This window comes from Scyliorhinus canicula, chromosome 11 (assembly GCF_902713615.1).
Source record: "Scyliorhinus canicula chromosome 11, sScyCan1.1, whole genome shotgun sequence".
Lineage (NCBI taxonomy): Eukaryota > Metazoa > Chordata > Chondrichthyes > Carcharhiniformes > Scyliorhinidae > Scyliorhinus > Scyliorhinus canicula.
The window spans coordinates 150,985,918-151,010,760 of NC_052156.1; the positions used below are offsets into that span (position 1 = coordinate 150,985,918).

At 48.5% G+C, this 24,843-nt stretch overlaps 1 protein-coding gene across 1 annotated transcript in view; it reads left to right on the forward strand.

Moving 5' to 3' along the window:
- The first annotated feature begins 546 nt into the window (after nt 1-546).
- The window catches only part of LOC119973503 (lectin-like), a 28,680-nt gene continuing 4,383 nt past the window's right edge, over nt 547-24,843 (forward strand). Inside the window, exons 1-5 of the mRNA XM_038811738.1 lie at nt 547-632; nt 709-790; nt 11,305-11,465; nt 14,266-14,406; nt 14,494-14,602. Coding sequence (XP_038667666.1) covers nt 736-790; nt 11,305-11,465; nt 14,266-14,406; nt 14,494-14,602 — 466 coding nt within the window. The 5' untranslated portion in view covers nt 547-632; nt 709-735. The remainder of the gene's footprint in view (nt 633-708; nt 791-11,304; nt 11,466-14,265; nt 14,407-14,493; nt 14,603-24,843) is intronic.

Consider the following 24,843-nt stretch of genomic DNA (forward strand, 5'->3'; position numbering starts at 1 on the left):
AAAATTCTAAATGTTCTTATTGATCATTAAATCCTAATTTCTTCAATCGGTTTATTTACAGTCTGATGAATGGGGTTAGGAACAGTGGCTGTAGTTTCCATTCCTCACTGAGGAGTTACAAAGCCACACCATGGTAGCACATTGGTTAGCACAGTTGCTTCAGAGCACCAGGATCCCAGGTTCGATTCTTGGCTTGGGTCACTGTGCAGAGTCTGCATGTTCTCCCCGTATCTGCTCTGGTTTCCTCCCAGTCCAAAGATGTGCAGGTTAGGTGTATTGGCCATGCTAAAAGGCTACGTGAGGTTATTGGGTTACGGGGTTGGGTGTGGGCTTATGTAGGGTGCTCTTTCTAAGGGCTGGTGTAGACCTGATGGGCCGAATGGCCTCCTTCTGCACTGTAAATTATATGATCTAAGATTGCACAATCTCAGGTGTGGTATAGGAAATATTTGAATATCTTCCAGTATCCCCTGTTGGCTCTCAGCCACTAATTACTCAACAATTATTTTGTCATCATTAATGGTCCAACCAATTGGATTTGATTTCAATGATTTCACTGACCTTCAGTCTGCTCTATATATTCACAGTCGCACTTGAAACCTCATCACATCAGACAACTGGGAAAGAGTGAGGTAGGAATGAGAGCTGCAAATTCCCACCTTTCATTGGAAATCTGAATGTTAATGTTGAAACTTTTTTACATTTCAGATTTGAGGAAAGGAATTCACCACAAACATGATGCTGTTTGGAGTCTTGCTGTTGGCTGCATTATTCACCAGTGATGTGGCAGGTAAACTGAAATAAAAATGAAAATGTTGGATAAAAACCTCCGGCAGCAATTGTGGAGAGAGAATCAGAGTGGAGTCCGCCTGACTCTTCTTCAGAGCTGAAGAGAGGTAGAAATGTGATGGCTTTGAAACTGTTGAAGAGAGAGGGTGGAGCAGGAGGAGCAAAATAGAAGATCAAATATAGACTGAAGGTCAGGAGAGATTTAACAAAGATGTCAGGGACATGAAACAAAGGGAGTTGTTAGATTTGGAAAAGTAGACAAGGATCAAACGTGAAGGTTCTGTACACAGGCTTTTAATGAGGATTCACATGAAGGTAACCGGGAGACAAAGTCTTATTCATCCTTCCCTTAAGGAGTCAGCTAAACTCATCTTACTTTACAGACACGAGAGCACAGGTTATATACCTTTTTAGACAGACTTTACCACTCCTCATTACTCCACCCACGATTCTGTATCCTGACCTTTTCCCAACTAATGATGTTTATTCAAGACCCTCAAAAGATTTTCGTGGTGACTTTATTATCCCAAATGTTTGAGGATTCTCTGGTGACCTTTAGAATTGATAAGAGGTCACACTTCTAGACTTCTGCTAGACCTCTGCTCGCCAGCGACTCCTTTGCCCTGTAGGGGTGAGGGGGGGAGGGGGAATTTATGGTTGGCCCCGATAACAGCTCGATGGCAACCATTTGAATTCCTGCAGGAACACAGGCCTAGTTTCCCTTATCAGCATCAGTATTGGAACAGGAGCGATCTGTACCGTTGGGACGGTCTTCACCTGAACCGATCTGGGACCTGTGTTCTCGCGGAAAGGATTAACAGGGTGGTCACAAGGACTTTAAACTAGCAAGTGGGGGGGGGGGGGGGGAAGGGTAAAACTACGGGAAGAATAATGACGAATGGGAAGCAAAGCAGCAGGTCAGGTGGGTTAAACTTCAGGGAAACTTATGAAAAACACTTTTCACTGTACCTCGGTACACGTGACTATAAACAAATCCAAGGAGATGTTATTAATGGAGGTGTTAGGATTCAAAAGAAGTTGAAAAAAACTAGCATAACGGCTACTTATCACAAGAGCATTTGCAATTTCTCCCGCCATCTCTATTCGTACCCTGGGATGCATTCCATCAGGGTCAGGAGACTTGTCTACCTTTAACCCCATTAGCTTGCGCAACACACCTCCTTAGTGATAATGATCGGTAATGTAGCATAAGGACACTTTACCTGAATGCTCGCACATTTGAAATATGGTAAATGAGTTGACGGCACAAATCATCGCGTATGAGTATGATTTAGTGGCCATTACAGACATGATTGCAGGGTGGTCACTATTGGAAGTTAAATATCCAGGGGTATCAGACTATTCAGAAGGACAGACAGGATGTTAAGGGAGGTGGTGTAGCTCTGATATATAAGGATGACATCAGGGTGGTAGTGAGGGTTGTTGTAGGTTCTATGGAGAAAATGATGAATCCATTTGGGTGGAAAATCGAAATAGTAAGGAGAAAGGGTCGCTGATTGGCGTAATCTTTAGGCCACCAAATAATAACATCATGGTCGGTCAGGCAATAAACATAGAAATAACTGATGCATGTAAAAATTGTACGTCATTTATCATGTAGATTACCATTTAATCTACATGTTGATTTGTCAAACCAGATCGGTCAAGGGAGCCTTGAGGGGGAGTTCATAGAACGTATCCACGATAGTTTCCTTGAACAGTATGTAATTGAACCCACGAGGGAGAAAGCTAGCCTAGATCTGGTCCCTTCGGCCCCGGCTGGCATGGCGCCAAAAGCCATCCACGCCAGCCAGCGGAGCACCAAACACTCCGGCGCGGGCCTAGCCCCTCAAGGAGAGGGCCTGGCCCCTAAAGGTTCGGAGACTTGCGCACCTTTGGGGCGGCCCGACACTGGAGTGGTTCACGCCACTCCATCACGCCGGGACCCCCCGCTCCGCCGGGTAGGAGAGAATCCCGGCCCAAGTGTTTCCACAAATATATAAAACAAAAAAGAGTGGCTAAGGTAAACATTGGTCCTTTAACGGATGAGAAGGGGGATATAATAATGGGAAATGAGGAAATGGCCGAGGCATTGGCAGGTGAGGATCTAAAACGATCATTATCACTAAGGAGGTAGTGATAGGCAAGCTAATGGGGTTAAAGGTAGACAAGTCTCCTGACCCTGATGGAATGCATCCCAGGGTACGAATAGAGACGGTGGGAGAAATTGCAAATGCACTTGTGATAATTTACTAAAATTCCCTGGACTCTGGGGCAGTTCCGGCAGATTGGAAAACTACAAATGTGATGCCACTGTTTAAAAAGGGAGGTGGACAAAAGGCGGGTAACTATAGGCCAGTTAGCTTAAATTCTGTAGTGGGGAAAAATCATCAAGGAAGAAATAGATGGATAGATATTGTCCCATTGGGCAGACACAGCATGGGCTCATGAAAAGCAGGTCATGTTTAACTAATTTACTGGAATTCTTTGAGTACATTACAAGCATGATGGATAATGGGGAACCAGTAGATGTGGTGTATCTGAATTTCCAGAAGCCATTCAACAAGGTGCCGCACAAAAGGCTGTTGCATAAGATAAGGGTACATGGCATTATGGGTAATGTATTAGCATGGATAGAGGATTGGTTAACTAACAGAAAGCAAAGAGTGGGGATAAAAGGGCGTTTTTCTGGTTGGCGATCAGTGGCTTGTGGCATGCCTCAGGGATCAGTTTTGGGACTTCAATTGTTTACAATTTACATAGATGATTTGGAGTTGGGGGACCAAGTGTAATGTGTCAAAGTTCACAGATGACACTAAAGTGAGTGGCAGAGCAAAGTGTGCAGATGACACTGAAAGTCTGCAGAGAGATATAGATAGTTTAAGTGAGTGGGCAGGGGTCTGGTAGATGGAGTAATGTTGGTAAATATGAGGTCATCCATTTTGGTAGGAATAAACAGGACTATTATTTAAATGGTAAAAAATGTGCAGCATGCTGCTGTGCAGAGGGACCTGGGTGTTCTTGTGCATGAATCGCAAAACGTTGGTTTGCAGGTGCATCAGGTAATTAAGAAGGCAAATGGAATTTTGTCCTTCATTGTGAGAGGGATGGAGTTTAAAAACAGGGATGTGATGTTACAGCTGTATAGAACAAAGAACAAACAAAGAACAAAGAAAAATTACAGCACAGGAACAGGCCCTTCGGCCCTCCAAGCCTGCGCCGATCCAGATCCTCTATCTAAAACTGGCACCTATTTCCTAAGGATCTGTATCCCTCTGCTCCCTGCCCATTCATGTATCTGTCTAGATACATCTTAAATGACGCTATCGTGCCCGCCTCTACCACCTCCACCGGCAATGAGTTTCAAGCACTCACCACCCTCTGAGTAAAGAACTTTCTACGCATATCTCCCTTAAACATTTCCCCTCTCACCTTGAACTCATGACCCCTAGTAATTGAGTCCCCCACTCTGGGGAAAAAGCTTCTTGCTATCCACCCTGTCTATACCTCTCATGATTTTGTAGACCTCAATGAGGTCCCCCCTCAACCTCCATCTTTCTAATGAAAATGATCCTAATCTACTCAACCTCTCTTCATAGCTAGCACCCTCCATACCAGGCAACATCCTGGTGAACCTCCTCTGCACCCTCTCCAAAGCATCCACATCCTTCTGATTATGTGGCGACCAGAACTGCACGCAGTATTCCAAATGTGGCTGAACCAAAGTCTTATACAACTGTAACATGACCTGCCAACTCTTGTACTCAATACCCCTTCCGATGAAGGAAAGCATGCCCTATGCCTTCTTGACCACTCTATCGACCTGCAGAGCCACCTTCAGGGCACAATGGACCCGAACACCCAGATCTCTCTGTACATCAATTTTCCCCAGGGCTTTTTCATTTACCGTATAGTTTGCTGTATAGAGTGCTGGTGAGGCCACACCTGGAGTATTGGGTACAGTTTTGGTTTCCTTACTTGAGGAAGAATGTACTAGCACTGGAGGGGGTGCTGAGGAGATTCACTAGGTTGATTCCGGAGTTCAGAGGATTGGCTTATGAGGAGAGACTGAGTAGACTGGGACTATATTCATTGGCATTTAGAAGAATGAGGGAGGACCTGACATATAAAATTATGAAGGGAATAGTTAAGATAGAAGCAGGGAGGTTGTTTCCACTGACGGGTGAAACTGGAACTCGGGGGCATAGCCTCAAAATAAGGGGGAGCGGATTTAGGTTTGAGTTGAGGAGGAATTTCTTCATCCAAAGGGTTGTGAATCTGTTCAATCCCCTGCCCAGTGAAGCAGTTAAGGCTACCTCGTTGAATGTTTTTAAGGCAAAGATAGATAGATTTTTGAACATTAAAGGAATTAAGGGTTTTGGTGGGCGGGTGGGTAAGTGGAGCTGAGTCCACAAAAAGATCAGCCCTGATCTTATTGAATTGCAAAGCAGGCTCGAGGGGCCAGATGGCCTACTCCTGCTCTATGTTCTGATGGAGATTATTTTTGAAAAGTATTTTTATTCAAATGTTAATTTTTTTCCATTTAAAACACATAACACTACAAAACAAAATAAACCCAACATCAACCCCTAAACCCCCCCCCCCCCCCCCCCCCAACACCCCAACCAACCTCCCCACCTCAGGCCCTCCCCACCGCTGCAGCAGTTGACGGTAACCAGCTCCCCGAAATGTCGTATAAACAACCCCTATCTTTTAAGGAACCCCTCACTCACTCCTCTGAGAGTAAATTTCATCTTTTCTAAGTGCAAGAACTTCATTAGATCCCCCAACCACGCCGAGGCACAGGGTGCGAGCGATCAATGAGGCAGAGGCTAAAACGCCGTCTGCAATTCCGGCAAGTCCGACATCCCGAACGTGGCCCCCATGGGACTGGGCTCTAAGAACACATGCACGATCGCCAATATGGTGCTGAAGAACGACCTCCAAGGTTTCTCCAACTTCGGGCAGAACCAGAACATGTGTACGTGATTGGCTGGGCCCACACCCACACCACTCACAAATATCCTCCACCCCCTCAAGCAGCCGGCTCATCCTCGACTTTAGCTGTATCAGCCCCAGCCTCACACACGAGTTTGAGGCATTTACCCTCCATAGCACCTCACACCACAGCCCCTCCACCAGCACCACCCCCAGCTCCTCCTGCCACTTGACCGTAACCCCCTCCAAAGATGCAACATCCTCCTCCAAAGTCTTCCCATAGATCGCCGAGATGACACCCCCAACTCCATCATGAACAACATCCCCTCCAGGAACGAGGAGGACGGTGCCACCAGAAAGATCGGAAAAACCTTTTTCACAAAAGCCCACACCTGCATTTACCTAAAACCCACCCCACGCGCGACCCTAAACTTCTCCCCCAATTACTCCAAAATTGCAAACCGCCCTTCCAAAAACAAGTCCTTCATCTCTATCACCCCTCACTCCTTCCATCCCCGAAACCTCACATCCATCCTCCCTGGCTCAAACCCGTGATTCCCTCGGATTGGCATCAACTTCGGCCCGGCCCACCCTAAAGTGCTGCTGAAATTGCCTCCTTGGTTTCAGCATGGCCTCAACCACAGGACTCATCGAGAACTTCCCTGGGGCAAACAGGAGAGGTGCCATTGCCAGTGCCCACAACCTCGATCCCTTGCAAGAGCCTGTCTCCATTCGCACCCACCAAGCCTCTGTCTCCCTGCTCCAACCCCACACCTTCTTCACGTTCACCGTCCAATATTAGTATAATAGTGAGGGCCAAGCCCCCTGACTGTTGCCCTCTCTGTGGCACTGTGCCCCTAATCCTTGCCACCTTACCTGCCCACACAAATGACAAAACCAACCCATCCACCCCCATAAAAAATGATTTGGGCAGAAAGACCGGCAAGCACTAAAATAGAAATTAAAAATGTGGCAAAATGTTCATCGTAACCGCCTGTACCCGGCCTGCCAATGACAGGGGAAGACTGTCCCACCTCGATAGATCCACCTTGACCCTGCCACCAGACTGGTAATGTTCAACTTATGGAACCGGGTTCAATCCCGAGCCACCTGCACTCCCAGGTACCTAAAGTGGGTCGTTGCCACCCAAAATGACAAAAACTGGCCTGTAGCTCCTTCCTCCTCATCAGAAGATCCGAAATCGGATCCTCCGCATACCTTCCATCCACCTCCAAAATCTCCTGTAATAACCGTTGCCACTCCTCTTCGTCTCTCTGTCCACCTGAGCCTTAAATGAGATGACCTCCCCCCTCGCTACTGCTTTCAGCGCTTCCCATACCACCGACAGTGAAACCTCCCCATTCCTATTGAACCCTACATAATTCTAAATCACCTTTCCCATTTTGATATGGAAATTTGGGCCTGTCAATAACCCCACGCCCAACCTCTGTGCAAGCCCCTTCTCCAGGACCACATCCACCCAATGTGGAGCATAGTCCGAGATAACAATCGCAGAATGTTCTGCCTTCCTCACCCCAGCCAACAGCACCTTTCCCACAACAAGAAAAATCAACCTTTGAATACACGATGTGTACTGGCAAAAAGAAAGAGTTCCACTATGCTACCCGTGCAGAAACCTCCACGGGTCCGTCCCTCCCATCTCCCTCATAAACGCAGTCAACAACCCCCCCCCCCCAATCCCCCGAGGGGGTCAGCAAATGCGGCTTGGACCTATCCACCTTTGGATCCAACACTATATTCAAGTCCACACACACACCAGCCAAGTATTAACTGGTGCGTATCCAAATTTGGTATGGCAGCCACCACCTTCTTCATAAATCCTATTTCAGCCTGGTCATTCGCCTTTGGTTTCAGCCTGAGTGACTGGTGAACCCTGTCCAACTGGTAGAGGGAGGGGTCCTCCTCCACCCCCATCAACTTGGCAAGACCTCCAGCTCTCCAGACCCTCAAGCAGCCCCATGATCCTAAGATTCTGCCTTCATGACATGTTTTCAAGGTCCTCCACTTTTGCACTCAGCTCATTGTTACTCTCCACCACCCTCCGCAGCACTTCTCCCATCGAGGTGAACTGGTCGCTGTGCTACGACAATGCCTCCTCCACCCCCTTCAACACCTCTCCTTGTTCCCCCACTGCCATCATTGTCTTTGCCAAAACCCCCTTCATCGGGGCAAGGGTCTCACGCACCTTCTCCTTGAGCGAGGTCCATCATCTCCTTGCGGCGCTTGTTAAAGTTCTTCGAAAACATCTGCTCAAACGCCCCGCTATCACTTCGGCCGCTTATCCACTGTAATGGGCGTGGCCAGACTGGACAAGTCTGCACTCGCCATCTTTCCTCAGACTGAAGAATTTACTTTAAATTTACTCCCCACCGAACTCGCTGGAGGACTTCGTTCGTCCCCTTTTTTCCTGCAATCTTTTTCTGGGATTTCAACATCCTTTGATTGCCTTAGACTTTCCAACAAATAATCATTTTGAATTCTCCCAAAAACTGGATGTGAAAGGCAAAAAAACCAAAAGCTCCAACAGGAGCCATCCAAAGTACGACCTCCACCTACATGTGAGCCACCGGAAGTCCCAAGATGGTGATTTAAAATGGGGGCAGCAGGAAGGTCAGAGCCTGTGTGTGTGAACTAGGTGAACGTGTTGCACAACCATCACTGTTATGGGAGCGGCGTTTTCCCCCAAAATGTATGATGGAGCTCAACCGACCTCTTCCTTGAATGGATTGTTGCTTTTGAAGCACACGGCTTGTTCTCCAGGTGTGGTATTACAATTATGGACACGTGGATTTTTAAACATACAACAATGTTTCTTCCATGAATTCAACTTAATCTTTGAAATAAACATTGGATCACTTAACACCCCTTACTTCAAAGATAACCCCGAAAATAATACAACACTAAATAATCCCTCAAAATGTTCCTTCAAACCTCCCAAAGACTTCACCTATAACAACATACACGAGGTTACATTCAATATACTTATAGTCTTTGGAATTTCAGACATCAACAGACCAGTTCTGTGTTTTCTTCTTGCAGCTTTTTGCAAAACACACAAACACTCCCAGCTTTCTCCTCAAAACTGAAACCAAATGCAGCAGTGAGCTCAGCTCAGCTCCCCCCACCCTCTGACATCACTTCAGTAATATGAGCTGCTCCATTTCTTAAAGGTACATTGCTTAAACATCCATTTCTTAAAGGTACTCTCACATGACAGTCAACCAGTCTGTGTTTAATCCCCCCAGTGTTGAGGAGGCTGTATTTTGAACAGCGAATGCAGTGGAGGAAATTGAAAGAAGTGCAAGTGAACCATTTCTTCACCAGAAAGGAATGTCTGGGGCCTTTGCAGTGAGGAGGGAGGAGGGAAGGGTGTAGGTGGTACACCTCCTACAATTGCTTCAGGAGGTGCCGTGGGAAGGGGATGAGGTCCTGGGGTGATAGAGGAGGAGCCCAGGGTGTCACGAGAGTGTGGACAGTATGAAATTCTGACAGAGGAGGTGAGGGGAGGATGTGTGCTGATCCCATCATGCAGGAGTTGGTGGAAATTGCGGAGGGTGATGCTGTGAATGTGGAGCCTGGTTGGGTTAATAGTGAGAACAAGGTAAAACCTATCATGGTTGTTGGAGGGAGGGGAAGGGGTGAGAGCAGAAATATTCGGCTCAGGAAAATAAAGACATGTCAGAAGCACAATTTGGAAAGTCAGCGTCACTGGAACGGACACAATGGAGGCGGAGAAACTGGGAGAATGGGATGTAGTCCTTTCAGGAAGCAGGGTGCAAGGAACTGTAGCCGAGGAAGCTGTGAAAGTCGATGGTCAGTCTATCACCAGAAATGGAGACAGAGTTCAAGGAAGGGAAGGGAGGTATCAGAGATGGACCATGTGAAGGTGAGAGAGGAGTGGAAATTGGACGCCAAAACTGACCAATCTTTCCAGGTCCAGATGAGAGCATGAAGCAGCACCAATACAGTCATCAATGTAATGGTAAAGGAGCTCTGGAAGGGGGCCTCGGTAGGTCTAGAACATAACCCACAAAATGACGGGAATAACTGGGACCCATGCGGGTGCCCATAACCACACCTTTCATTTGCAGGAAGTGAAAGGTCCAGGTAGCAGGAGAATGGTGGAGACAGGTGAAAGGATCCAATGAACGAAGGGGAGGAAACCTGCCCAAAGTGGTGTGCACAGAGATGAGGATGATGGAAGAAGGATTCAGCTTTGTGTCGAGCACAAAATTCATTGAGAGGAGGACAGAAAGTAATTGTTATAACCTGCCTGTTTACCACTGGCTGGGGACTAATGGTAATCCCACAATCCTTTGGGAGAATGAGCTTCCCCTATGAAGGGGGGGGGGGGGGGGCGGAGAAATCATTAGCTGATTCCCTGCATAAATAAAGCTGGCCAGCATGGAACCAGCTAGAGGAGAGTGAGCAGCAAGGGAGTTACTGCTGCTACTGCTGTTGTGTACATATGTATACGTTATTGTAAGTAAAGGTTTCTTTCTGTTCTACAAACTTGTGCTGGATTCTTCGTGGCCCTCATAAAAGTAATAAAACAGAGTCCTTTGCTGAGCACAAAACAGTCAGAGAGGAGAAGGTCAGAGTTCATAGTGAAGTCAGAAGAAGGGATGTTGTTAGAGAGACGGGAAGAGCTGGAAGGAGCCTGGTGGAAATTGAACGGGTAAAGTTGTTGGAGTATTGCGTTAGGTAAAAAATAGATGATAGAGAACTAGTTTCTTGTTAACGTGTCAGATAAGATGATGAATGAGGTGGAAATGGGGCAAGAACAGCTTTTGGAATAGGGTGAGTGGGAGTTGCTGGAGAGATGCAGGTAAACTGATTCTATTAGCTCGAGAATTCAATGATTGCTAACAAAAATAAAGATTAAAATTGGCAGCACAGGGAGTGTATCCATTAATAGGACATGGGAATTTGGGAACTATCAGACTGTCCCAGATGACTACACCTGTAGGAAGTGTCTCTTGCCTGAGACACAGCAGCTCAGAGTCATTGAGCTGAAGTGTGAGTTTGAGAGTCTCCAACACTGGGGAGGAGGGGAAATACCCACATGGCTTTCTCCAGATCACAGTCACCTCATAGTAAAGCACATTGTAGGAAGAGGACTGTGTGTCTGTCTGTTAGGAGGCAAGAGGAGGGAGAGAAGGAGTCCCCATGGAGACTGATTTTCATTCTTGCTGTTGTGAGGATAAGGATAAAGGCTGCTGGATTCACTGAAGGGGAAACTAGATAAACACATGGGGCAGATGGGAATGAAGGGATGTGGTGGTCGGGTTAGAGGAAGTAAACAGAGTGGGAGGAGACTCCTGAGGGACAGAAACACAGGCATTGGCCAATTGGAGCAAACATCCTCTTCCTGTTCTGTAACTTCTCGATATTTTGATTATAACACGGTGTGTGAATAAAGGATTAATGCAGTAAGGTGAAAAGTCCCACTCGCTGGCCAGGTCTCGTCTACCATGTGCTCATCAATTTCTAGCCCTACGAATGAGAAATGAAATGTGAATGTTGTGATTATTACAGTTTTGTTTTAATTTGCAGCTAGACCTCCTCCGGAGACTGAATTAGAGAAACAGGCAGAGATGGAGCAGGACCTTGGAAAACGTGGTCTCTCGGGGAACGAACTTTGTGGTGATGGCGTGCCTTATTTTGGCTATTGCTACAAATTTGTTTCAAGTCAAATGACTTGGGCAGATGCTGAGGTAAGACCCTGAAACCTTTGTAAGTTATTCAAATGTTTGTTCCTCAATGTTTCTAAACCTGACCAAATACAGAAGGAAAGAATCTTCTTCATAGAATCATAGAATTTACAGTGCAGAAGGAGGCCATTCGGCCCATTGAGTCTGCACCGGACCTTGGAAAGAGCATCCTACCTAAGCCCATACCTCCACCCTATCCCAGTAACCCCACCTAACAAGTTTTGGACACTAATGGCCAATCCACCTAACGTGCACATATTTGGACTGTGGGAGGAAACCGGAGCACCCGGAGGAAATCTATGCAGACACGGGGAGAAAGTGCAAACTCCACATAGACAGTGACCCAAGCCAGTTATCGAACCTGGGACCCTGGAGTGTGAAGCAACAGTGCTAACCACTATGCTACCGTGTTGCCTGTTTGTATCTGGACAGTTTGGATTGACTCAGTGCTCCATCACCTGGGTAATATGATCTACATTGGATTCTCCATTAACACTGAGGGTAATGAACTGTGACATTGTACACTGCAGACAATGAAGCTCATTTGGTTCATCCATGGACAGTGATGTGAGTGTTAGAACTGGTCTGAGTGTCTCTGTATTGGAAGAAAATCCAATCAGCACAGCTCCCTGACCCTGATCACCATCCAGTGCAACTTGCTGTAAAATACAAGATGAGGAAGTTTAGTGGGGACAGGATTGGGATCCTGATCTTCAGATCAGAGGAAACAAGGTCCATTGAAAGATCAGCTGTCAGAAAGGAGTGATAGAGTTAAAAATCCACAGCTGTTCAGACATTTTCAAAATCCCTCAAGATGTATCTAATATTTGGTTTGTTTGTTGATGGTAATTTACATCATCGGGTCACTTTCACTGGGTCATTCATGTCTGTCAGGTCAATTAATTTCCTCCCTTCCTATTGGACAATGTTCTTCACATTCATAATATTATCCTTGTATTTACATTTCAATATTGAAATTTCCTCATGTGACATTAGTGAGGTAAACACCTGGGCCTAATTTATTCTGAGCCTTTTTTAACTGTTTCGGACTTCCATGTATTATTTGTATTATTCATTTTGGGAGTGTGGGAGATATTGCATTTTCATGGTTTATGTTGCTCAGCAACGACAGTGGTGATGTGTGGAACATAGGAACCAGAGTTGGTCATTCATCCCATCAAACCTGGGCCGGGATTCTCCCCTACCCGGCGGGGCGGGGGGGTCCCGGCACCCGGAGTCGCGAGAACCACTCCGGCGTCAGGCCTCCCCAAAGGTGCGGAATTCTCTGCATCTTTAGGGGCTAGGCCCGCGCCGGAGTGACTCCCGCTCCGCCGACCGGCGCAAACGACCTTTGGCACCCTGCCGACCGGTGCCACGGCTGGCCGAAAGGCCTTCGCCGGTCGGTGTGAGTCCGTGCATGCACCGGAGCGGCCGCTGACGTCACCCCAGCGCATGCGCGGTGGAGGGGGTCTCTTCCGCCTCCGCCATGGTGGAGGCCGTGGCAGCGACGGAAGAAAAAAAGTGCCCCCACGGCACGGGCCCGCCCACCGATCGGTGGGCCCCGATCACGGGCCAGGCCACCGTGGGGGCACCCCCCGGGGTCAGATTGCACACCCCCCCAGGACCCCGAGGCTCGCTCGCGCCGCCTGCTCATGCCGGCACCAGAGGTGGTTTAAACCACGTAGGCAGGAGAGGCCTGACAGCGGCGGGACTTCGGCCCATCGCGGGCCGGAGAATCGCCGCGGGGGGCCCGCCGACCGGCGCGGTGGGCCCGCCGATGGGTGCGGCGCGATTCCTGCCCCCGCCGATTCCCGGGGGGTCGGAGAATGCCACCCGTTTCCCCATTCAAATAGGCCATGGCTGACCTGGAATTAACTCCATCCAACCACCTTGGTTTCATAACCTTCAATAGCCTTGTATAATTTCCCATTGACCCCCAGTCTTATTGAGGGAAGAGGCATCAGATTTCCACTTTGCTTTGTGTGAGGAACGATCCCTGACATTACCCTTAAAGGCATAATACTAATCTTAAGGTTATGAGGTAACTCATAACTCCATCTATCTCATGAACTCCATTAGCTACCTCCAATAACTCAATTCTCAGGCAGTTTGTGCAATTTATTATTTAACCATTCGAGCACCAGAATACCTATCCACGGCCTTTCACTGACCCCTGTGTTTGGATCATGACTGCATCAACAGGCCCCCAGGAGTAACGATTCTGAGCCCCTCAGTAGGCCAGCACAGCACTGGAGCATTTAAAATATTGAGTTCTGAGGCAGTGGGAGGTGTAGACAGAATCAATGTGAGGGTGGCAAGCTTGTGTGATGCGTTGGGCTGAGTTCACCACACTCTGCAGTTTCTTGCGATCTTGGGCCGAGCAGTTGCCATACCAAGCTGTGATGCAGCCGGATAGGATGCTCTCTATAGAACTTCTGTAGAAGTTTGTGAGAGTCGATGCAGACATGCCAAATTACAATAGTTTCCATAGAAAGTAGAGGCGTTGTTGGGCTTTCTTGACTGTTGCATCAACGTGAGTGGACCAGGACAGACTGTTGGTGATGGTGACCCCCCCAGGAAATTAAAGCTATCGACCATCTCCACTTCGGAGCCATTGATGCAGAGGGGAGTATGTGTCGTGCTGCGCTTCCTGAAGTCAATGATCAGATCCTTGGTCTTTCCGACCTTTAGAGAGAAGTTGTTTTCGGATAACACCTTGTCAACATTAAACATTGCAGAGCAACAAAAGTAAATATTTTCAATGGAAAATGGTAACAAGCAAAACATTATCTTTTGTTTAAAGCTGTATTGTCAATCTCTGGGTCAAGGCAGCCATCTTGCCTCCGTACACTGGAAGGAACAGAATGAATTCCTTGGAAACTTGATAACTGAAGCTAAGGGACAGATTTTGGGAACTTGGATTGGTTTGAGTGACATCTACAAGGTAACATTTCTTGAGCTGTTGCATCACATATTTTTTATGGTGAACAAATTATACATTTCTAAAGAATAAAACTTGATATTTCCACAGGAGGGAACTTTCTTTTGGACTGATGGATCTTCAGCAGATTTTACATCATGGAGTACACGTCAACCTGATAATTACAATTCAACGGAAGACTGTGCAGCTTTGGGATATCGTAAGTTGGGGGCATTGCAAGTTGGGGGCATTGCAAGTTGGGGGCATTGCAAGTTGGGGGCATTGCAAGTTGGGGGCATTGCAAGTTGGGGGCATTGCAAGTTGGCGGTATTGCAAGTTGGGGGTATTGTAAGTTGGGGGCATTGTAAGCTGATGTTGTTAAATGTAATGGTGTCTTCTCGGAAAATAATTCCGGGCAAATAGGTCAGTGGATGAGATTCTGAGGGGACTCCATGTGGTTGAGTTTTAGACTTTGACAGATCTCTACTTCCTGCCCCTCTGACAGTCACCTTCCAGGTAAAACTGTTTCCTGGGGGAAAGTACATGGGTCACATGCTGTGGATAAAGGAACGTTCACTGGGAGTGACACTAAAGTTTCTCCTTCTGTTCAGTTGTGCTTATCTGTGGGTTCTGCAGTGATGGGGTTAGACCAAGAGCTTTGTAACTGCTGCACATTTACTGAGCTGATCCTAACATGTCCCAGGCTGCAGCCGTGCTCCCGGTGAACGGATTCCACTCTGTGTTTATACAACATTCCGAGGGAAAAGATTCAACCTTCCTGTATCCAGCCCTCACTTTACTAATACACCAACCACCCTCAGCCTTTTGTTACGACCCCCTTGGCCAGCGTACGGTCAATTCCAGGCCCTCTTGACCCGGAGTCTCAGCACAGGTGAAATTATATTTTATATTAATACCCGTGGCTTTGGTTAAGTTAAATTGAAGACAGTCACCAGGTTTGTAAATTTAAACAAGTAACCTTTTGCTGTTAACAGTCATTCTAATTAAATAGGCAATAATACAATTGGCCGATTTCTAGTGGCGGCTATAGAGTGAGTGGTCGCTTATTTGGTAGCTCCCTCTCGTGGTGGACCTTTGAGACCTTTTTGCCCCGACTTATGGGGGATTTGATGGGCAAAATAGGAGAATAGTGAGGTAGAGGAGAAGAATTCCCCACCAGTGTATGGATTTGTGGACCAGAATTGGTCTGAAAAGGAGAGATCGTTGGGCAGGGAAGGGAGTGGAGTCTGCAGCACAGGAAAACATGGCGGAGGCTCAGGGACTGGGATTGCCGACCCAGTGGTCAACTCAGCAGCTGGTGGAATTCCTTCAGGAGAGCTTTGCCCAGCAAAGCCAAGACTACCTGGACCCGATTAAGACGTGGATTGACCGGATGGAGCAAAGATTGGAAAGCCAGGGCCAGGCAATCCAGAAGGTGGAAGAGGCGGTGGCTGAGCACGAGGACCAGCTAACCGTGATGGTGGCGGAGATGGATCTGATGAGGGATCTTATGGAGGATCTGGAGAACAGGTCGTGCAGGCAGAACCTGAGGATTGTTGGCCTCCCAGAGGGCAGTGAGGGATCGGATGTAGGGCGTATGTTCGAGAAGCTGCTGGTGGAAGGTACATTACTTGGCCCTTGGAGGTTCACAGGTCGCACAGAGCACTTATAAGGAAGCCACAGATGAATGAGCCGCCAAGGGCGATGGTGGTACGAATGCATCAGTTCCTGGACAAGGAACAGATCTTGAGGTGGGCCAGGCAGACGAGGAGCTGCAAATGGGAAGATATTTACCAAGACTTGGGTGCGGAACTGGCCAAAAGAAGGGCGAGCTTCAATAAAGTTAAATCAGCCCTCTTCAAGAAGGGGGTGAAGTTCAGCAGTTTGTGAGTCATTTACAAGGGTCAAGAACTTTATTTTGGATCGCCGGATGAGACGATGAGCTTTGTTAAGGACAGGGGACTGGCAGCTGATGGAGGACATTGAACTTGTACCTATGCTGCAAAACGTCTTTTCTCTTTAAGTTTTGTGTGTATTGTTTTTGTACCAACGTTTGGGCCGTTGCTCAGTATTGTATGCAGGTGAACTTTGTTCTTAATATGGGGGATAGTGGGTGGAATTTTCTTCTTTGTGTTTGTTGGGGATTGTTATGTTTTGCATATGTATGTTTGAGCAAGGGGGAGGGAGATCAGTGGGGGGTAGGATGCTTGGTTTCATGGGCGGGGGATACCAGACTAGCTGGGCAGGCTAGCTCATGGAAGCGCAGTGGGGGGTGAGCAGGTGATAAGTTTGTTGTGGGGTGCTCGGATTATTATTTTGTTATGGGGTGGAGGGGGAGGGAGGGGGGAATTGTTCTACTGACAGGGGAGGGACTGGCGTTTGGAGACAAATTGGAGGTTGATGATGGTGGACTCCCGAGGGTGGGCCTGAAGAGGCATGGGACGCAGGCTGGAGGCTGGTCTAAGAAGGGTGATGGCTGATCGGCGGGAGGGGGGGGGGGGGGGGTGTTAGGGTTAGGATTCGGGGTGCCCCCTAACCAGGCTGATCACATGGAACATGAGAGGGCCGTATGGGCCGGTCAAGAGGGCATGCGTGTTCGTGCATCTGAAGAGTTTGAAGGCGAACGTGGCAATGCTTCAGGAGACAGACCTGAGGGTGGTGGATAAGACTAGGCTGAGGAAGGGGTGGGTTGGGTAGCTGTTTCATTTGGGGCTAGACTCTGAAACTAGGGGGTTTGCGATCTTGATTAATAAGCGGGTGTCATTTGAGGTAGGTAGTATAGTGGCTGACTCGGGGGTTAGGTACATTATGGTGAGCAGGAAGCTGGAGGGAACACCGGTGGCATTAGTGAATATTTACGCACCAAACTGGGACAATGAGGAGTTTATGAGGCGGGTGTTGGCGAAAATCCCGGACCTGGACTTGCATAGGTTGATCATGGGGGAGGGACTTTAATACGGTCATTGATCCAAGGCTGGATCGATCGCGGTCATTGATCCAAGGCTGGATCGGTCACGGTCATTGATCCAAGGCTGGATCGGTCGCGGTCATTGATCCAAGGCTGGATCTGTCGCAGTCATTGATCCAAGGCTGGATCGGTCGCGGTCATTGATCCAAGGCTGGATCTGTCGCAGTCATTGATCCAAGGCTGGATCGGTCACGGTCATTGATCCAAGGCTGGATCGGTCGCGGTCATTGATCCAAGGCTGGATCGGTCGCAGTCATTGATCCAAGGCTGGATCGGTCGCGGTCATTGATCCAAGGCTGGATCGGTCGAGTTCATGGACAGGGAGGGTACCAGCGAAGGAACTAAAAGGGTTTATGGAGCAGATGGGAGGGGTAGATCCGTGGAGGTTCGGACGGCCAAGAGCGAAGGAGTATTCTTTTTTCTCCCATGTTTACAAAGTGTACTCCAGGATTGATATTTTTATTTTGAACAGGTCTTTGCTGGCTGGGGTGGTAGATGCCGAGTATTCGGCAATTGTTGTGTTGGACCATTGGATTGGATTTAGTTTATTGTCACATGCACCAAGGTACAGCGAAAAGTATTTTTCTGCGAGCTGCTTAACAGATCATTAAGTACATGAAAAGAAAAGGAAATAAAAGAAAATACATAATAGGGCAACACAAGGTACACAATGTAACTATGTAACACCGGCATCGGATGAAGCATACAGGGTGTAGTGTTAAGAGGTCAGTCCATAAGATGGTCATTTAGGAGTCTGGTAACAGCTGGGAAGAAGCTGTTTTTGAGTCTGTTTGTGCGTGTTCTCAGACTTTTGTATCTCCTGTCCGATGGAAGAAGTTGGAAGGGTGAGTAAGCCGGGTGGGAGGGATCTTTGATTCTGCTGCCCGCTTTCCCCCGGCAGCGGGAGGTGTAGATGGAATCAATGGATGGGAGGCAGGTTTGTGGAATTACGGGTGAGCAAGGAGGGGGGGTCAGCACCCGCAATGGAAATGGGATGTAGGATTGTTCGCGGAGAGGGTGTGCAGGCGGGTGAGGGAGGCCATCCAGAATTATTTGCAGATAAATGACACGGGGGAGGTTTCGGCAGCAACGATGTGGGAAGTGCTGAAGGCAGTGGTTAGCGGGGGGCTAAGTTTGATACGGGCTCATAGGGAGAAGGTGGAGCAGGCGGAGACGGATAGGCTGGTTAGGTAGATACTCCAGGTGGACAGAAGGTATTCTGAAGCCCCAGAGACGGGGCTGTTAAAGGAGCAGCAGAAACTGCAGATGGAGTTTGGTCTGATATCTGCAGGGAAGATGGTGGGACAGTTGAGGAAGGCAAGAGGGGCAGTATATGAGTATGGCGAGAAGGCCAGTAGGATGCTAGCACACCAGCTCAGGAAAAGGGAGGCAGCCAGGGAGATGGGAAGAGTGAAGGACAGAGGGGGAAACATGGTCTTGGACCCAGCGGGGGTGAACGGGGTGTTCAAGGAGTTTTGCAGTCGGCTGGGTTGGAGCTCCCAGCTGGGGTGGAGGGGATGAGGCAGCTTTTGGAAGGGTTGGAGTTTCCAAAGATGGAGGAAGGGTTGGTGGAGGGGTTGGGAGCCCCGATCAGGATTGTGGAAGTAGTAGAGGGATTGGAGGCCATGCAGTCGGATAAGGCCCCTGGACCAGACGGCTACCCAGTGGAATTTTACAAGACGTTTTCTAGGGTGTTGGGCCCGCTGCTGGCGAGGGCATTTAATGAGGCATGGGTGCGGGGTGTTCTTCCCCCAACAATGTCGCAGGCCTCGAGTTCATTGATCCTGAAGCGGGAGAAGGACCCAGAGCAATGTGGGTCATACAGACCAATCTCCCCACTGAATGTCAACGCCAAATTGCTGGCTAAGGTTTTGTCCTCCAGGATACAGGATTGTGTTCCAGGGGTGATAGGGGAAGACCAGGTGGGGTTTGTTAAGGGCAGGCAGCTAATGCTAGAAAGCTCTTGAATGTAATCATGATGGCCTCCAAGGGGAGGGAGGTGTGAGGTGGTCGTCGCTATGGACGCGGAGAAGGCCTTTGACCGGGTGGAGTGGAATTATCTGTGGGAGGTCCTGGGACGGTTTGGGTTTGGGCAGGGCTTTATTGACAGGGTGTGGTGCTGTACCAGGCACCGGTGGCGAGTGTGCGGACGAACCAGGTGAGTTTGGACTACTTTAGACTGCACTGGGGGACAAGGCAGGGATGTCCCCTCTCTGCACTGTTGTTTGCCTTGGCCATAGAGCCATTGGCGATGGCGCTGAGAGCATCAAAGGACTGGAAGAGGCTGTCCGGGGTGGGGGTGGGGGGATGGGGTGGGGATGGTGGCACACAGAGTCTCGTTGTATGCAGGCGACCTACTCCTGTATATTTCTCACCCGTTAGGGGGTGTGGCGGAGATTATGCGAATCTTAGGGTAAGTTGGCTGGTTCTCGTTGGTACAAATTGAACATGGGTAAGAGCGAGGTTTTCGTGATCCAGGCGAGGGGGCAGGAGAGGAGGCTGGGGGAGTTGCCGTTTAAAGTGTTGGGAGGGAGTTTTCGTTACTTGGGTATTCAGGTGGCACGGGAATGGGTGCAGCTGCATAAATTAAATTTGGCCCCATTAGTTGAACAAATGAAGGGGGAATTTCGGAGGTGGGACATGCTCCCGTTGTCACTGACGGGGAGGGTACAGACCGTAAAGATGCTGATTCTCCCGAGAGTTTTGTTTGTTTTACAGTGTCTCCCTAATTTTAGACCAAAGGCCTTTTTTTTATAAACATTTTATTGAGGTATTTATGGTTTTATAACAACAACAGAGGAAACAATGTACATGCAAATATAAACATAGTGCAAAGGCCCTCTTCCTCCCTCACAGGTCCCACCATTACTAACACCCTACAAAGGCCTATTTTAATCGGGTCAGTGCGGTGATCTCTGGGTTGTGTGGGCGGGTAAAACTCAGCGAGTAAAGAAGGTGCTGCTAGAGTGGGGTCGGAGGGGGGGGGGGGGGGGGGAACTGGCGCTGCCGGACTTTAGGAACTACTACTGGACGGCAAATATAGCCATAATCGGGAGTGGTTAGTGGCCGGGGGGGGGGGGGGGGGGGGGGGGGGGGGGGGGGTGGTGCGGGAGCGTGTAGAGGCGGCCTCATGTAAGGACACAAGTTTGGGGCATTGGTAACAGCTCCAGTTAGACTGGGAGATCTGTTTATTGATGGGAGCTTTCCCTGTTTGGAGGATCTGGAAGAGGAGTTTGAATTGCCAGGAGGGAATGGGCTTCGTTATCTGCAGGTGAGGGATTTGGCACAAATGTGGGTTTCAGCCTTTCCGCCTCCACTGCCACAAGAGGCTACAGGAAAAGGTAGCCTCTAGAATGGGGGTGGGGGAGGGGAAGATATCGGAAATCTACAAAGAACTTACGGGCCGGGATTCTCCCGCAATTGCGGGATGGCCCGACGCCGGAGTGGTTCACGCACTTCTGGGGGCTAGGCCGATGCCAGCGGGGTTGGCGCCTCGCCAACCGAGTCCAAGGGCCGCCCCGGCGCGAGTTGGCGCATGCACAGAACCGCCGGCGTGTTTCCTGCGCATGCGCAGGAGGTTTCTTCTCCTCCGCAGCCATGGCGGAACCTTACAGAGGCCGGAGCAGAGGGAAAGAGTGCCCGCATGGCACAGGTCGGTGGGCCCCGTTCACGGGCCAGGCCACCGTGGCGCCCCCCCCGCACCCCCCCCCCCCCCCCCCCCCCCCCCCCCGAGGACTCCGCTAGCCGCCCTCCAAGCCAGGTCCCGCCGGGATGGACCATGTCTATTTCACGCCGGCGGGACTGGCTGAAAACGGGTGTCCGCTTGGCTCATCGGCGCCCGGAGAATTGCTGGGGGGGGCTGCTGCCAACAGCCCCCGACCAGCGCAGTGTGATCCCAACCCCCGCCGGAAAACCGGCGCCGGAGAATTTGGCAACCAGCGTAGGAGCGGCGGGGCGGGATTCACGCCGCCCCCCCGGCGATTCTCCGACCCGGCGGGTGGTCGGAGAATCCCGCCCATGGAGTAGGAGGAAACCCAGATAGGTGAGCTAAAGCGTAAACGGGAAGATGAGTTGGGAAAGGAGTTACAGGCGGGTCTGTGGGTGGATGTTCTGAGCAGAGTCAACGCGTCCTCATGTGCCAGGCTCAGCCTGATACAATTCAAGGTGGTTCACCAGGCACACATAACGGTGACCCAGGTGAGCAGGTTTTCTGGGTTGGAGGACAGGTGTGTGATGTGTGTAGGAGGGCCCACAACTCATGTCCACATGATTTGGGCATATCTGAATCCTCAGGGGATTCTGGCAGGGATTTGCGGATGTCATGTCCACGGTGCTAAAAACAAGGGTGCCGCCGAGTCCAGGGTTGTCGATTTTTGGAGTGTCGGAAGATCCGGGAGTCCAGGGGGCGAGAGAGGCCGATGTTTTGGCCTTTGCCTTCTTGGTAGCCCGGAGACGGACCTTACTAGCGTGGAGGGACTCGAAGCCCCCGATATGGGTTAGCGACATGGCTGGGTTTCTCAGACTTGAGAAAATTAAGTTCGCCCCGAGAGGATCAACGTTAGGGTTCGTCTGGAGGTGGCAGCCGTTTATTGACTTCTTCAGGGAAAACTAAACTGTCAGCAGATTCAATAAGGGGAGGGATTAGGCAGTAACGGGGGCAGGGGGAGTTAGGTTATTTTTGTCTAGCTTAGGTGGGAACAATGAGAGATGGAGGGGTGTGGTACGCACTGAATAATGTTTACATTTGTATGTATATCTTTTGTGTTATAAAACCATAAATGCCTTCCTAAAATGTTTGTTAAAAAAAATATACAACTGGCCAGCTACTGTCCGATTCTCACAGAGGAGAAAGGGTGGTTGAAACACAAAGAAAATATTAATACAATAAAAAGATAATGAGCGGGATTCTCTGTTCAGCAACGCCAGAACCCCAAAATGCAATCAGGCGGAGAATCACGCATCAGCCGTAAATCGTGGCCGGCCCAGGCACCCAAGGGAACTCCATGTTCCGGTGCCTCGACAGCAGTTGAATGCGTTGCGTGGCGGTGTGGGCATGCAAATTGCACAGGAACCGCCATGAGCAAATCATTAACAGCCATGAGCTGGTATTCCCCGGCCTCCCGCGATGCTCCACCTCTGCCAGGCAGCAGTGACAACGGCGAGGTTCACTTGTGGTATTTAAAATTGGGAATGACGCACCGTGGCTGCTGAGGGAGAGAGAGGAGATAAGACATGTTCCCAAAGTCGCATCATTCCCCAAGACAAACTGTCTTCCTGGACAAGATAGTTTCTCTACTACTCCTACTACCACTTCACCACTCTTCACTGGACTTTCCAACCTTACCATATATAATGGAACACTACTCCTCTCGCCCTGAATTTCACATATTCCCATCTTTTCTGGCAATATTCCTCCCAAACTACATAACTCCTCATCTCTTAACCATCAAAGATTGACTAGCTCCCGTATCTCTTAAAATTGTGACTTATTTACCTGCTTCTGATACACATGAGTAAACTTTACCCACACAAGTAAATTCTTTAAAGACATCTGGCACCTTCTTATCAATCACCTCTTGATCAGGCTGTACAATCTTTTGTACCTCCTTCGCTTCACTTGGGCTTTCCTTTACCACTTTAACAAACCTCACTGTCTTATCTTGTTTTACCACATCAGCCTTCCCAGTGCTTTTCTTCAACCACCAACACTATGACTTTACATGGCCTAGTTTATTACAGTGAAAACATTTGAAACTTTTCATTTCTCTTCCACCCTCCTGGATTTCTTTTTTAATCTGAGGTACACTCTCTTTATTGTCTCCCATCAGATCTCCTTTACCTTTACCACTTGAATATTTCTCTTTTCCCCAGTTTCTATCTCTCACAGGCTGAAACTGATGTTTGAAACCAAGCTTTGATTTATGAACTAATTCATAATCATCTGCCATTTCTGCTGCTAATCTCACAGTTTTAACCCTCTGCTCTTCCACATGAGTTCTCACTACATGAGGAATTGAATTTTTAAACTCCTCAAAGTATAATTTCTCTGAGAGCTTCATACATTTGGTCTATTTTCAAAGCCCTTATCCACCTATCAAAATTACTCTGTTTGATCCTTTCAAACTCTATGTACGTTTGACGAAATTCTTTCCTTAAATTTCTAAACCTTTGTCTGTAGGTTTCAGGCACTAGTTCATATGCACCAAAGATGTTTTTTTTTCACTTCCTCATACGACCCAGATACCTCCTCCAGTAGTGATGCAAACACTTCACTAGCCCTTCCTACCAGTTTTGTTTGAATCAGTAATACCCACATGTCCTGTGGCCATTTCATTTGTTTAGCTATCTTCTCAAATGAAATGAAAAAGGCTTCTACCTCCTTCCCGTCAAACCCTGGCAATGCTTGGACATATTTAAATAGATCGAAACCAAGCCTTTGACTATGACGCTCTTTCTCACTATCCTCATCACTATCATCCAATTCCCGTACCAGCCTCCCCGAACAGGCGCCGGAATGTGGCGACTTGGGGCTTTTCACAGTAACTTAATTTGAAGCCTACTTGTGACAATAAGCGATTTTCATTTCATTTTCATTTTCATTTCATTTCATCCAACTGTACGTTTCCCTTTACGTCCACCAATTTTAACTGACTGTCATGTTTCATCGCCATTTTCTGAAGTTCAAACTCTCTCTCTTTTTTCCCTTTCCTCGCTCTTTTTCTTTTTCCCTGATCTGTATCTCCCTTTCTCACTCTTTTTGCTCTGCTCGGGCTATTCTTTCTTTTTCTCTCATTTCAAGCTGCTTTAATTCCTTTTCATGTTCAAGTTGCTTGATTTGTAACTGAAGTTTTGCCATTCCTAATGCGTCAGACTGTATCTCAGTCAATTTTAAATGCTCAGCCACCATCATACGTATCTCATATTTTCGCATTTTGTCAGGTAATATTAACTGCAATGTTTTTGCCAAATCTAAAAGTCTGTTTTTAGTCTCTGTCCGTAAGGTACTGCGTGTGACCATCTCCACCCCCAAATACTTCTGAGCCTCAGAAAGAGCCATTGTCCACACCACACTCCCCACCTGAAAAGCACCCACAATATGCTCACCCCTCACTGTCTTTAAGTTCACGAAGCCAATCCAACAGGTAGACTTTTATCCCCCTCGAGCCCCCAATTTGTTATGGGCCAGGGTTTAGAGAACTCCAAAGTGTACCATGGAATTCACCTGACCCACAACTTTTACTAGATTGTGGTTATGGGGAGCACATGAGCTTACGCTGCAGGTGTGATGCAAACAGAAATCTACAGTACTTTTAAATTTAAAAAATGTTTATTCAGCTCATCGAGGGCAGCACAGTAGCACAAGTGATTAGCACTGTGGCTTCACAGCGCCAGGGTCCCAGTTTCGATTCCCTGCTGGGTCACTGTCTTTGCGGAGCCGGCACATTCTCCCCGTGTCTGCGTGTGTTTCCTCCGGGTGCTCCAGTTTCCTCCCA